This window comes from Cricetulus griseus, chromosome 2 (assembly GCF_003668045.3).
Source record: "Cricetulus griseus strain 17A/GY chromosome 2, alternate assembly CriGri-PICRH-1.0, whole genome shotgun sequence".
NCBI lineage: Eukaryota > Metazoa > Chordata > Mammalia > Rodentia > Cricetidae > Cricetulus > Cricetulus griseus.
The window spans coordinates 191,442,937-191,458,254 of NC_048595.1; the positions used below are offsets into that span (position 1 = coordinate 191,442,937).

At 40.2% G+C, this 15,318-nt stretch overlaps 1 protein-coding gene across 1 annotated transcript; it reads right to left on the bottom strand.

The window, feature by feature from the left end:
• Positions 1 to 1,816: 1,816 nt before the first annotated feature.
• LOC100758579 (eukaryotic translation initiation factor 1A) lies at positions 1,817 to 15,294 on the bottom strand. Its single transcript, XM_027400863.2, has 2 exons — positions 15,141 to 15,294; positions 1,817 to 3,587 (listed from the first exon to the last, which is right to left on the bottom strand). The coding sequence occupies exon 2, from the start codon at positions 3,369 to 3,371 to the stop codon at positions 2,937 to 2,939; it is 435 nt and encodes a 144-aa protein (XP_027256664.1). The 5' UTR covers positions 3,372 to 3,587; positions 15,141 to 15,294; the 3' UTR covers positions 1,817 to 2,936.
• Positions 15,295 to 15,318: the final 24 nt, after the last annotated feature.

Here is a 15,318-nt window from a genome sequence, read left to right on the forward strand (position 1 = left end):
AACAAAGGACCTGACCAGTCGGGAGATCAGCTCTGAAATGATCAACTGCCTTTATGTTCAGCTCTCCCTATAACATCTACTGCCTTGGGGAAAGAGATGCAGTTCTTTTAATGTCTTAATCCACTTCCTTCGAAAGACTACCAGCACTCTGAGTCAAACACAACTTTCAAGATTCAGTTTTTTGTCTGTTCCATTGGTGTTTGTAGTGACAGTACAAACCCAATACTTCCATTAAATAGAAATAGAGCCATGTACTAGCTAAGGGGAGGTAGAAAACAGGGCACTTCAAAGTGGATATGGATAAATTGGAGGTATTAGGAGTAAAATTCACACAAAATCAAGATGCCAACTAAGGGCACATTGTTCGTGTTTGAGCTATTATTCGGAAAGAAGCTTTCAATCCTAATGTGAGCAGAGCAGGGTGGTGCCAAGTATTTCAGGGTCCGCCTGGGACAAATGAATGATAGATACCATAATACCTCCTAGGATAGGAGCTACATGAATTGTTTCTGTGGTCTGATTAAAAAAAATAAAAAAAAGCACTGGCACTGAGGGTGAGGAATCCTGAAGCTAGAATATCTGATTGAAGATCCACAGGGACAGTTTGGCATTTCCATTGTGGCCAGCTAGGGAACTGAGGAAGGCTAAGAGCCACAGGCTTTTTGAGAAAGAGTGACCTCCAGGAGGCTGGAATGTGGTGTAACAAAGTTGTGGCAAAGATATTTCACTACACATAATTTTAGTTCTAACATTGATGTCAATACTTACTTATAATAAACACCACAAATCATTCATGTTATAAAAGAATCAGTCCTTGATCTAGAATGGTTAGAGAGATACTGACAACCAGGAGACAAGAAATGTGAATGTGACCTCAGTGTTTGCCTTTGATGGTTCGAAATGAACAAGATATGATACTAAAGCCTCTAGTGCAGATTTTGTGTGTGCTGATTTGCACGTGTGTATGCCGGACAGTTGTGGAGGTTAGAAGACACCTTCAGGAGCTGGTCCTCACCTCCTAACTTGAGACAGGATCTCTTGTTTGCTGTTGAATACATCAGGATAGCTGACCCATGACCAAGTTTTCTTCCTGTTTTAAAAATTTGCAGTGGTGATAGGATAAATCTCAGATAATAGATATGCTGTGTGGAACAATGTAAAGCTTCAGCAGCATGTTCTCTTTCTAGAAGACACACTGTCCTTCTAGGGAAAGGGACAATCAATGCCTCTAATGTGGCACCGTGTCTACCTTTATTTTATAAAATTTAGCCTTTACAAAGAACTGAATATCCATCTAAAGAGATCCAGCCATCAATAACCAGGAAAATTGTGTTTGCTTTTCTTTCTGTCTGACTGGGAAATTGTCTTTCTTTCTTTTTTTTTTCTTTTTTGGTTTTTTGAGACAGGGTTTCTCTGTGGCTTTGGAGGCTGTCCTGAACCAGCTCTTGTAGACTAGGCTGGTCTCGAACTCACAGAGATCTGTCTGCCTCTGCTTCCTGAGAGCTGGGATTAAAGGTGTGAGCCACCACCACCCGGCTCTGGGAAATTTTTTTAAGCTACATTATCATGGGCTAACTGAAAAAAAAAAAAAAGATGAACACTGTTATTTTCATGTATTTATAGGTGTCTGGAACAAAGCCTGAGAAAGGAACTATTCTTTAAAAAGAAGACATCCTAAGATGATAGGCAAGGTTTACACTTCCCAAGCAGCAAGGGTTAAACTGCAGACCACTGATACCAGCATCACTTAAATGAGCAAATAGTAAGTTCACATTAAATGTCAGAGTCTAATTTAAAAACAAAAAGCCTCTCATGATGAACTAGAAATCATCTAGTCATTTATTTTTGTTACATACCAGAGATATAATGAACACATTAAAAAGAAAAGATTTTTTTTTTTAAATCAACATATTTTTATTGTGTTTCTACTTCTGGACTCCTCCATTCAGAAAATAGAAACTGCCTTTTCATTAAGCTGTGACTCCTTTCCTTTTAACCTAAGCTTAGTTTAAGGAAAACTTCATTTATACAATTATGTAATTAACTTTAACCTATCTATAGCATTAAATTACTCAAAGCTTCAATACAGTAGCTAACTTTTTGAAAATGATTTTTTTTACCCAACCTACTTTGCAAAGTAAAAAAATGTTATGTGCTATCAACATCCACCTTCTTTGAAAATTTCTCTACGCAAGTATCAAAACATATTTCTCTTTCAATTTTCATTTTCTATTTTTGGGTATGCATTAGAAAAGTAAAAATTACATATAAACATTGTCAACTATTGTATTTCTAAAGTCAAGACAATTGATTATCACCTAAGCATTTAATTTCTGCAATGACTAATTTTTAAAACTCAAAACTGCTAGCCATGTAATTTAAAAACTGCACTGTGAAAAGCCTATTTATGGGCAGCAACAACATAAAGGCTATAATGAGTGTATAGAACATGCAAAGCATAAAATGGCATGGCTCCATAAATACAAAAACAGCTGCATTCTATCTGACTCCAAATGCAGACTTACATTATCTGTAAATCTGACTCAAGTCTCAAAGCACAGCCAGATGACTAGGACATGGGGCCTGAAGCAGATGTGTGGGAACTAGGGGCACACTTCGGCCCATGATGTTCACCTCGCAGAACCGCTGACGCAAAACACATGCACCAGAAACAGATGGAAAGGCAGTCTCAATAGTGTATACTGCTGTACCCCTAAGTTCAATTACATCTAGAAGAACAAAGTGTTAACATTTAAGATAACTCAACATCTTTGGTTTTCAAAGAAATATAATACCTTAAAAATTAAAAATACATCAATCTGCTTTAACAAGTCATACTCATGCTAAAAGAAGTTTTACTTAACAGCCGAAGGTCAAGATCCCAAGTATGTAGAACTATCTTCAGAAAACTTGGAATGTAACATGCTTAGTTCAGCTTAGATATCATCAATGTCTTCATCATCATCTCCAATATCATCAAACTGGATTTCATCATCATCCCCTGGACCAAATGTGTCCGTTTCATTGATTTTAGCATGTTCTGGAAGTTCTCCATATGCCTTCAGACTTCTCGCTTCATCTGCATTATACTTCAAGATTACATCAGCTTTGTTATCTTGATAGTCTCGCAGACCAATCAATATAATGTCTGATGTATTTATCCAAACCTTTTTTCTCAACTTTCCTCTGATGTGACATAGCCTTCTCACACCATCGAAACACATTGCTTCCAACCGTCCATTTCCCAGCATTTTGATCACCTGCGCATACTCTTGGCCATCTTCTTTAAACACCAACTCTCTTTTTTCAGATTCATTTTCATTTTTGCCTCTGCGCCTGTTTTTGCCTCCTTTACCTTTATTCTTCGGCATGATGGAAAGGGCAACCACAGGAGTTGGGGTGGGAGACGGTTTGGCTGTTGTTGGCTGTAACTCCTTCCCAAGAGCTACTACTAGGATGGGTGGCAGGAAGTATCTAACAGTGGTAGATCTGAAGTAACTGTGTAGCTGCTGGAGATTTCTGGTAAACGGTAAGTATAGAAGATCCACAGGCAGCAAACAGTGTTCGAGAGTCCTGGCTTCCGCTACCTGCAAAAACAAAAGTATTTTTAGTAAAAGTTACATGTAAATATTAAGTCACTGTGGAGAACAGGCAGGCCAGGCCAGTTCTGGGTTGCACTATGTTGTTTGGAATATTGACTTCCAACCTCTGCCCAGCCATGGCTTGCTCTGTCTAATGAAGCAACAGCCTTGACCTGAGCTACTCCATTTTCGGTGTAAGTGCCATGAAAGAATGGCTCCACATCTTGTTTACACAAGTAAACACTATCATCTGCTAGCACATCAGAAGACACAAACCGTTATTTTGTGCCAATAAATAACAAAATCTATCAGAGTTCAAGACACATGAGCTTACCAAGCACAAAGATGGAACTCCTCTTACCTGGGACTAAACTAGAAGGTGCACCCAGAAGCCAAATGCAGCAGCATGATAACTAATCCCTTGGTCACCTGTCACAAGCTTGTCTATGACTCCTACTTCTGTGCTAGGCCTCCAGCTCCAGCACAGCTTCTCCTAGCCAACATTCAACCACACATTCAACCACTTCAAACTGCCTCCTGAATGGCCTGCCTCCCAGAGCTGAATCTGATGTCCTCGCACTGTGGTCTGGTCCCCTTCCCTGTTCCTGCAGTAGCTCTATCTTCAGGACAGCCCCTCTACAATACGAACACAGACAGCCTCTTTGACCCTTTCTTAACAAAGATTCCGAAACCCACTCATAGAGTGAGGCACAAGTGTGTGATCTGGGAGTTAATATTAGTAATTAAGGTTGGAATAAAAGAAACTGGAATTATCAGTGATCACTATCAAGCAAATCTGGATTTCTTACATCAAATAAAATTAATGTGGGCTTATGAATTTATTGTATTCAATAAATTCTGACATTGTATAATGACATAAACATGTCCATCTCTGCTCCTGACAAAACACCCAGAACAGATAAGATACTTTTGACAGTTTAGTTTATTAAAAATTTAAATATTGTCCATTTGCTAAATTTATGCTTTTGTTTCAAATTTGAATTACTTTTATATGTTTGTGTACATGTATTCGTGTGTTAGAGGTGACACATGTACACACAAACATGTTCATGTGAGGCCAGAGGTCACCACTGGATATCTTCCTCAATCACTCTCCATCTTGTTTTTTGAGGCAGGGTTTCTCACTGAATCTGAAGCTCAGCTAGTGAGCATGCCCCCAGAGATCCTCTTCTATCTACTCCCCAGTGCTAGGCATGCTGGGAGACTAAGCTCAGAGTGCTGGGGATGGAGCTCAAGCCTTTATGCTTGCATAGCAAGCACTTTCCCAACTGACCCATCTCCTGACTTTTCAGTTCTTTAGGAGACTTTAGACACAATGCCTCCCCCCCCCCCTTTTTTGAGCTTGGGTCTTGTTATATATAGCTAAGGCTTGCCTGGGGATCCTCCTGCCTCAATCTCATTAATACTAGTTTGTAAGTATGATAGAGTGTTCAAAATTCATTCTATTCTCCAAACTGATTTAAAACTGATCTAACACCATTTATCAAAAAAGAGTATTTGGGGCTGGAGAGATGGCTCAGAGGTTAAGAGCACTGACTGCTCTTCCAGGGGACCTGAGTTCAATTCCCAGCAACCATATGGTGGCTCACAACCATCTGTAATGAGATCTAGTGCCCCCTTCTGGCCTGCAGGCATACATGCAGACAGAACACTGTATACATAATAAATAAATCTTCAAAAAATTAAAAAAGGGTATTTGGAACATAGTTCTTCCAATAACTTGCAGTGGTATTCCTTTTTTACTGTTTCTGAACTAATTTTCCCCCATGTCAGTCTATTTGAATGTAGCTCTATGGCACATCTTGGATGTGTAGTCCGTATCTTCAGAATCTTGTTTTTTTTCTTCTGTGAGGTTGATTTGGCTAGTTTAGAACTCTGCAGCATTATATGCATTTTAAAATCAGATTGCCAATTTCCACAAACAGAAAACCTACTGAAATATAGACTGGAATTATATACCATCATCAGACCAATTGGATAGGATTAACATTTAATTGAACCTAAATGTCTTTAGATGTTATATTACTCCCTTTATGTAGATTTTAATGTTCTCATCTGCTTTTTTGGCAGAAACTATTTCTGGATTTTTTATTTTTTGAACTACCCCAAAAAATGTCATTTAAATATTTGTGTATTCTGATATTTACATAGAGATGTCCAGTACTTTTACTAAACTCAAAATTCCTATTGGTAGTGGGTTTGGGGGGGGTGAAGAAGTTTGGGTTTTACAAATAAAATCTATAGACAATAATTTTCTCACTGGTTTTTCAAGCTCTGTACTTATTTCTTCTTGCCAAAGAGATATTGGCGAATTTTCTGTCATCTGTTTTTAATTCCAAACAAGTTTTCTTGCTTTCTTTTTATGGTTTACAATTACTGAAAAACAAATTGTGTGTTACTAATTCCTAGGTATTTATTAAGTCTTACTTTATGGCCTAGTACATTTGTGAAAACACCACATTTCCTTTGTTACTAGCTTAATTCAACTGCTCATTTAAGGCATATATCACAATGTATAATAGCCTCCTATGAGCATGCTTTCATAGAATTATATCATCAATAGGCTCTTCCACTTTTTAGCAATCCAGATGCTTTATGGAGATGGAACACATGTGAGACTAGTGAAATCTGAGTGTGATACACTGGACCTTTCTTTGCTATTAAGAATACCTCCATTCTGTGATTCAGATCAGTTCCCCACTCATTTCCTCTAAGAGTCCTTATATTACCATAAGCAACCACATACATTTGAAGGTTAATTGGTGCCACAATCCTTGCACCTCTGTAGTTAAATCCTAAGCATAGTGCTCGGCAATACTGTCCTGCAGCTACAGGAATGAAATATATTTATAGCCATGGCTGTTCATGAAGTCTGGCTGTTTCATATCTCCTTTTCTCTACTTATACTCTCTAGGGTACCATCAGAATAACCCACATGAGACGACATTTTAAAAAGCATTATCACTGCAGCAATCAAGTTCCACAGCTACTTGATTTCTTAATAACTTGTCATTCCAGGTCATCAGTAGTGACAGTTGAGCAACAGTACCCATTTTTCCCTGTATTCCTCAAATATTGCAAAACACAATCTAGGGTTTGATGCTGTTTCAAAGATTCTGCTTTGATTTCTGAGGCTAGTCAAAGTATCAAATCCCTGTGCCAATCAGAGGTTCACTGGGGGAAAAGACTGTAGTCAAGTTGAGTAATTTAAAGAGAAGGAATATTTATAAACATGCAAGAGCAAGCCACACCATAAAGAATAGTGCAATGCTCTGTCAGGTGTTGGTGACACACGCCTTTAATCCCAGCACTTGGGAAGCAGAGACAGGTGGGGGTTTGATGCCAGCCCAGTCTACAGAGTGAGTTCCAGGACAGCTAAGAGAACAGTGCAATTCTCTAGGACTATAAGCCATAGTTTTGTATTTAGTGAAAGCGAGAACTGGTGCAAGGTTAAAATGTGTGGGCAAGAAACCCTGATGCCCTTGCTGACACTTCTGTTTTTTGGCGTGACTGCCTGAAACCATGAGGTTTCAATCCCAGCTTCTCAATTCTGGGCTCTCTGTGGATTTGTAAGTGTATACTGATGCCAGTACCACATGCTGTGAAAATTTCCACAGTACATTTGAAAATTATGAGGTATGACACTAAACTTTATTCTCTGAGGGCGTTTTTTTCTTTTTTTTCCCCGCTGTTTGAAGTCTTTCCATATCCATATGATCAATCATCTGTTAATTTCTACAAAGGTAACTGAAATTTTGGTAGTAATGCACTTGATTAGCACAAAGCTAATGATTTAATCATTTTCATATATACATGATATGTAGTCGTCAAGGCCCCACACATACGAGGTTATGTCTAACATTATTCACGTCATTATTTGTGACATTATGAATAAAATTTCTTAGTAACACTGTTGGAAAGTGACTACAATGGAAAACCAACTTTCGTGTGTTCATTTCCCAATTTTTTCATGGTATCATGCTATTTTTAATAAAAGCATTTTTAACAAAAAATGTTTTGGTGGTGTAGTACTTTCTTACATATTCTCTTCTTTTAACAAAGGGTGTGTACATTAGGAATATAAACTTATTGTCTCTGACTTCTGTCACAGCACCCTGTACATTGTCCCTATTATCACATGCCTGGATGTCTGCTTTATGTTATGAGAACTCTCTTCTCTGCACCAGTGTATGTGCCCTGGAACAGAAATATTTGTTTCCCATGTGTCCACTTGGAAATGAGAAGGGCTGTGATATTGGAACACAGAACTATGTTTTATCTTTGACCCTCAGCATTCAGAACATTTGCTTGTGCAGTTCATCCCAACTAGTGGGGAGGAACCTAAGGGGCAAAGACCAGAGTCTTATTCAACTTGTGAAACTGATAGCCCTAGCCACGTTCTTCCAGGACCCAAGAAGAGTCTAGCCAACAAATCCTGAGAAAACAAGGACATCATACTGTTCACAGCAACAACACTGAGGGGCCAGAAAATAGGGAAAGATGCCCAACCTAAATATTGATCAAAGAGATGCAAGTGTATTAAGAGAATTCTTTCAACCTATATAATTAGCTTAAGTTAAGTCAGTAAGACCCAGTTTGAGTTAGGGAAGCTGGCTTTCCTTGATCAGTTCTGCTGGAAATGGAACTTGGTGGGTATGAAGACACAAAATGTGAACATGCTTGGATACTACAATTCTGCATTTGGTATTAAAAGTACAGTAAGTAACATAGAGTCAGTGTCCATGGACCACTTGCCTTCCTCTTCCAGTGTGCTAAGTCTGTAATGCCCTGACTGCCCTTTCCTGGCTTTGTCTCAGTTATTTTTTGAGCTGCTAAATTTGAGAGCTAAGGTGTCATCTTCAGACCAAGAGCAGGCTTACTTCAAACTTACAGGAAAAGCAGCTGCCCACTGAATGGACAACTCACCTTGGATGCAACACAAACCCAATCTGTGCACAGCAGCCAACTAAGCCACTCTGATCATTCTTGCAGGACTTGATGGCAAGAACATTCAACAAAAATATGGAAGGTTCATGCTGACTACTGTAGAATGAGCAACAAAGTCTGAAAAAAAAGCTGACACCCCAATTTTCTACAAATAATTAAATTGGGCCTATTAAAATTAAATATTTAAAAAGCTCAGTGTACAGGCACATGCCTGTAATCCCAGTACTTGGAGGCTGAGGTAGGAGAATCATGAGTTTGAGTTTCAAGCTAGCCTGATTTATATGGAGACCCAGGGACTAGGGGAGTGTTTCAGCCAAGAACAGAGGACTTGCAGTGTAATGGCGTCAATGTAAATAAACCATACCCCATTTCAACCCCTTAGTTTTCAGAAAACGTTAAGAATAAAGAGTGCAGAATTCCAGTATTAAATGTGGTTTCAAACTCTGGCTTTGCCATTATTAGTTTTACAATCTTAATTTCTCCATATATTAAAAAAAAAAACCTGTCAGTTGTTTGTTTATGCTGAGAGATATATGTGTCTTTCTGTGTTTTGCTACCCTAATGTAGGTACTATGAACAAAGCTATTTGAACCCATCATATGAAAAGAAACACTCTGGGACAGGATGCAGCTCAGGGTTTCAGAACTTGCCTAGCATGCCAAAGGGCTGCATTCAGTCCAGTACCACAAAAGCAGTATGTACTTCACACAGCAGTTAGCCATATTTCTTTCTTTCTTTCTTTCTTTCTTTCTTTTTAAACCAACTGGAGCTGGTGAGAGGGCTTAGTGAGGAAAGGCCCTTGTTTCCAAGTTCAATCCCAGAGACCTACACAGTGGAAACAGAGAACCAGGATTATCTTTTGGCACATGGGTTAAATCTAACATTTTATGGTTGCCTCATGTAATGGTCTGACTGGGAAACATCTCCTACATGCTCACATATTTAAAAACTTAGTCCCTGGTTGGTGGCACTGTTTGGGGAGACATGGTACCTTTGGGAAATATGCCACTGGGAGTTTGAGGGTTTATAGCTTTGCCCCACTTCCAATTTAATCTTCTGCTTATGGCTGTAGTTTAAGATGTGATTTCTTCCCTTAAAGTGAAGAAAAAAAATATCCTTACCAACAGATGTTTAAATTGCAACACAGAAACTCAAGGAACAAAAAAACTCAAGAAAAAAGCAACGTGACTCCTGGGTAGTGGGGTAGACTGTTCTTGGAGGCACCAATGTAAGCTAGCTTCCTGTAGCTACAAGAAAACACTTGGAATTTATAATTTATAAATGATAGGTTGGCCCCACTGATTTGTGTACCGAAAGCATAACTGTTGACTCCATGACCAAAAGAAAGAAGGGGGGGGGCACTACACACTAGGATCCCAAAATTGCCTTGAAGGCATCTAAACGATCTGAAGTCCACCCTGAGCAGTATATCACCTACCTACCTCCTAACAACACCTCTACCCAACCTTCTCTCATTGCAGCCCAGAAGACTTTCATGTATCCACGCCTTTAATCCCAGTACTTGGGAGGCAGAGGCAGAGGCAGAGGCAGAGGCAGAGGCAGAGGCAGGAAGATCTCTGTGAGTTCGAGGCCAGCCTGGTCTACAGAGCGAGGTCCAGGTCAAGCTCCAAAACAATACAGAGAAAACCTGTCTCAAAACACCCCCCTCAAAAAAAATTGTTTGTAATTAGACTGGTGGGAAGCATACTGGAACTACTTAAATATGCTTTATGGGCTATCTTTAGGGAGGTGCAAAATGCTGAATAAGAATGAACTCACTGGAGGAAGGATGTAGCTCAATGTTAAAAGTATGTCTAACATGCACAGAGCCCTGAGTTTCATCTGGGGAATAGGGAAGAATGACTATACAAACGAGCATGAACTGGCTCTGAGTCCAGTAGAATGAGGACATTCCAAAATAGTGACTTAGCAAATGTAACTCTGACAACTATGAAAGGCAGAAGTTAATCAGATGCCTTTCAAAGGACACTCTTAACTGGACTCTTCTGAATTGTAATGTCCCTCATATAAGCTATCCCTACCCCCATGGTCTACATGAGGCTAAAATACATTGTTTATTGTTATTCTTTCCAATGTTATTGGATGCACAGGACATCTCATGTAAGCCCCAGTTAAGCCCAAGAATTGGGATACTTTTCAACTACTTCCTACCTAGAATACATAGTTAAAACTATCTGCGGCTGTCAGTGCAGCTTGCTTTCCAAGACACATGGCATTTTAAATAAAAAAGATAATCAATTACATGTGATAGAAGATAGCCTGGTAAATACACTGTTTGAAACATGCATGCTACAAAAGCCTAATATTTACAATGGTTAAAATAGCACTATGATGTACATCAAAAATAAAAGAGCAAGATTCTGGTGCACCACATTTACACAATCATTATTTATATTCTCTATCATTCTATACATCTCTTTAGCTAATTAGTTGAGCATTTATTATGTGCCAAATACAGGAGCAAGAAGAAAATTGTCTTATATAAAGTGGAAGAATAACGCTGTCTTACAAGGAATGGAGCAAACAAAGGAATGAAGTGTCTTTTGTTTTGTTTTGTTTTGTTTTTCTAGACAGGGTTTCTCTGTGTAGCTTTGGAGCCTATCCTGGCACTCGCTCTGGAGACCAGACTGGCCTCGAACTTACAGAGATCCGCCTGCCTCTGCCTCCCAAGTGCTGGGATTAAAGGCGTGCGCCACCAACGCCCGGCTGAAGTGTCTTATATAAAATGGAGGAAAGCAAAACCATGAGACACTAACATGGTGTCTCGAAGATAGAGATGATCACTTACAGATGAAACAAATGCTTTTTGCTCGCCACTGAGAGGATGCCCCAGTCTCTTCTGTGTCTATATCAGATTCTGTCCCACCTTGTTCTCCCAGGCCTCCCTTCCCACAGTCACAGCTGCCTTGTCTTTTAGTGCCTCTGAGCTGACTCTTAACCCCTCCAGTCACCTTTCATCAGCAGATGCACTACCATAAGCCACCTAGTCAACCACTGATTTTTCCTTTTGCTAAAGACCTTTCCTTTTACATAGATTAATCTTACTTCCATATTTATATACCTCTAATCTAATCTTCTAATGGCATCCAGAATGTTCGTTTTAACAATAGAACTCTAACTAGGTCCTTTGTGGTGTGTTTTTTTGACGGTTCTTCACTGCCCTGGAAAAAGCTTAAATTCCTAACATGACTCTCTAGAAACAGTTGGTGTTTTTTATCCATTACCCACTCACTCTTCATTCTCCCTTTTGTTGGTTTGATGTCTTTAGCAAGTTCTGCTCAAATGTCTCAGCTGTGTTACTTCTGTAAACCTCAGAAAGAATAAAAGCAGCCTCTGTGCCTGTGGAGAGATCTGAAAAGTGAACAGCACCATCTACTGGCCACAAGGCTGTTGGGGCAATGAGGTTTCTAAAAAAGGCAGTGAGTTTCTCACTACCTTCAATCTCCATTTTGTTACACAAAGCCTTCCAAATGTGGATTTAAAATATTGGCCCAAAATTTTAGGCTCATAACCCCAAATCTCAACTCCACTGTGCTAAGGAATTTCTATGGGGAGATGAGCAACATGGTCTCCCATACTTTCTAAAGAGTTACCATCCAGCAACTGACTGGATTCCCAGCTTCTAGAGATTTCTTCCATAGTTTCCATTTCAGCCATTGGTTGGTAGCTTCTGAAAACTAGTGGCTTCTGACCATCTGCTTTTTCCTTTAGACAAATGTGACCTATTTGACAAAGCAATTCAGGGTTTCCTTGTGGCTTTGTTCTCTATTCAATATCAAATAGGCTATCACACTCACACAGCAAATTTTGAATTTCAAAATTTTAATTTTCCTGTAGGGAAATTACAGGCTGTAGAAGCACTCAGAGATTTAGTAATTCAGACTCCAACTGTCTATCCTCTGTGTGTGTGTGTGTCTGTATGTGTGTGTCTGTGTGTCTGTCTGTCTAGCACTTGAATCAGAAGTTATGAAAAGGGGGTTGGGTTGATGGTCCTGTTGGTAAAGTGCATTCAGCACAAGCACGAGGACAAGGACGAGGACCTGAGTTCAGATTCCCCAGAACCCACAAAGCCAAAGTGGATGGCCTGTGCCTGTAAACCCAGAGCTAGGCAGACAGAGGCCGGAAGACCCCTGGGGCTTACTAGCCAGCCTATCTAGCCCAGTCTGTGAGATCTCAAAAATCCCAAGAGGAGAACAACAGAAGGAGGCACCTGATAACAACTGCTGTCCTCCACACCTGCAGGAGGCCATTGGGTCCATTTGACATTCTCTTAAGTATGAGAGATATTCACAAGTTTTTACTAAAGAACCAACCAACCTCATGAAATTTGTTCATGTCCCTTATATCCCGTACCACATAACCACAAACTCAGTGACTTAAAAATAACAGAAACTTCTCTGACAGCTGAGATGAAGGTATTGGCTCACTCTGTCTGGAGGTTTTGAAAAGCTTCTCTATGAGGTCCTCATGACTATGGACAAGCTTTGGTGTTCCTGGCCTGTGCACACATCACTCCAATCTATGTAAGTGCCTTTATGTTCTTCTATGTGTCTTTAATCTTCTCTTCTATCAGGTCACCATTCATTGCATTTAGGGCTCACTCTAAATGTAAGCTTATCTCTTCTGGGGATCCTACTTCCAAATAAAGTGTTATCCAGTGACAGGAGTGAGGTCTTGGAATTGTGTTTGAAGGTATACAACTCAACCCATTATACATAGGCAATATATTTGAAAATAAGGCATTAAATAAAAGGAAAGGATAGGAAAGACATTGCTTTATAGTTTTATAAGTCTAGATTCATAGAAAACCCCTAGTGCTCACCTCCTTCAATCTGCTATGTTATACTGTTTTGATTAAAACACATCATGAAAAATCCAGCCTCAAACAACTACGAACCCTCTGAAAGATTTTCAGAAGCCTCCAGGGGTCTTCAGAAGATACTCCGAGAATCACTCCTCTAGAGTAAATACTCTATGGTGTATGTACAGTGTGGTATGAAATTATGAAAAGTGGGGCTGGAGAGATGGCTCAGAGATTAGTATTGACTGCTCTTCCAGAGGTCCAGAGTTCAAATCCCAGGAACCACATGGTGGCTAACAACCATCTGTAATGAGATCTGATGCCCTCTTCTGGCATATAGGCAAACATGCAAACAGAACACATATACATAAGAAATAAATCATTTAAAAAAATTATGAAAAGTGAAACTTGCAGGTCACATATAAGTATTACATAATATACATATATCTTTCATTTTATTACATGTTAGGCTTTCCCCAAAGTGGTTGCCCCTTTTACATTTCCACTAGCAGTGCACAACAATGTCCAGCATTGCTGTATTTTAAAATTTTTGCCTGTTTGGTGATACTTAATTGTGATTAAAAGTGATAGTGCATTGATTTTTTTTTTTACTATTTTTTGAGATTCTAGTTACATCATTTCCCCTTTCCTCCCTCACAAACCTCTCATACTGTACTGAGTTTTTTATCTTGCTCCTTCTTTCCTGTTTATTTGTATTGTCATCTTATGAAGAAAGAAGATGGCCTGTCCAGTATAGTCGCTGTCTACATCGTTGAATTCCCTCCCACACCCATCCCTGCAGCGCTGATGAGTCAACCCTGGGCCTTGAACAAGCTCTACTGGTGAGCTGCATTACCAGCTCCGAGGTTGGTTTTAAAGAGAGCTATTACCTGTCCAAGATCACAGAGAACAGAACCTACATTTTTCACTGTCAAATTCAGTTTTACTTTCGCTCAACAACAAAATAGTGTTTGTTTCTGGCCTGGCTCTCAGGAAGGTGTAGTCTCCACTGTAACCTTTGGCCTCCATTCCTTTGTCACCGCAGAAGCTTTGGTTGCCCCAGGCCATAGAGTAGACTTCCGTCCTACCCCACCCTAACTCAAGACCCGGCCTCACTCTTACTTTGCCTGTTATTTCCTTCTCATAAAACCCCTGTATTAATCCCCCGCAGCCTGAAAGCCCACCCCTGCCTTTTTCTAAAAAACAAAAACAAAAAAAAAAGAAGGAAAGGAAAAAAGGAACACCTGACGAATGGCAAAATGTATTATGAATGCACTTCAAGAAACGCCATGTTGGTCACAGGCAAATCAGTCACTTTGCTGTTGTTGGACCCTTAACTCCCTAATCAGTACAATAGACAGACACAATGACCACTTTTGGGTGGAAGGGGCCTGATAAAGGGTACACAACAGATGTTTGTTTTTATTAAGCCGAAACTTAGCTCGTGCTTACCACGTGCAGGCCACTCTTCTAAATGCCTTTCCCAGATAATGAACTCATGTAATAATCATGTGTTTATCTTAGGCAGTACTATTAGCACTCTTTAGACTAAGACAGAGGGCCGGGAGGTAAAGAGCAGGGATTAGAAATCCCAGTCTTGTATTCAGCTCTGAGAACACGCGCTTTCTGCCTGAGCTGCCTCCTCCAAATACTACTAAAATTTATGAGACAACCTCCTGCAAACTACGTAGCTCCCTACCACCGGCGACTAGTCCACCCCCCATGAGCACTTCAGAGTCCCTCGGAGCGTCCCCAAACTCGGTACTCACGGTGACAAAATGCAGCAGAACCCCTTCACCAGCGAAGCCCGGCGAGCAGCAAGACGACGCGCCCCTCCTAGGCAACGGCCGGCCACGCCCCTTCCCGTGGAGTTCCCGCGCGGGCCCCGCCCCTCGTCCAAGGAGGCCGCCTAAGCAACGCCGAGGCCTCGCGCGCTTCCACGTACTC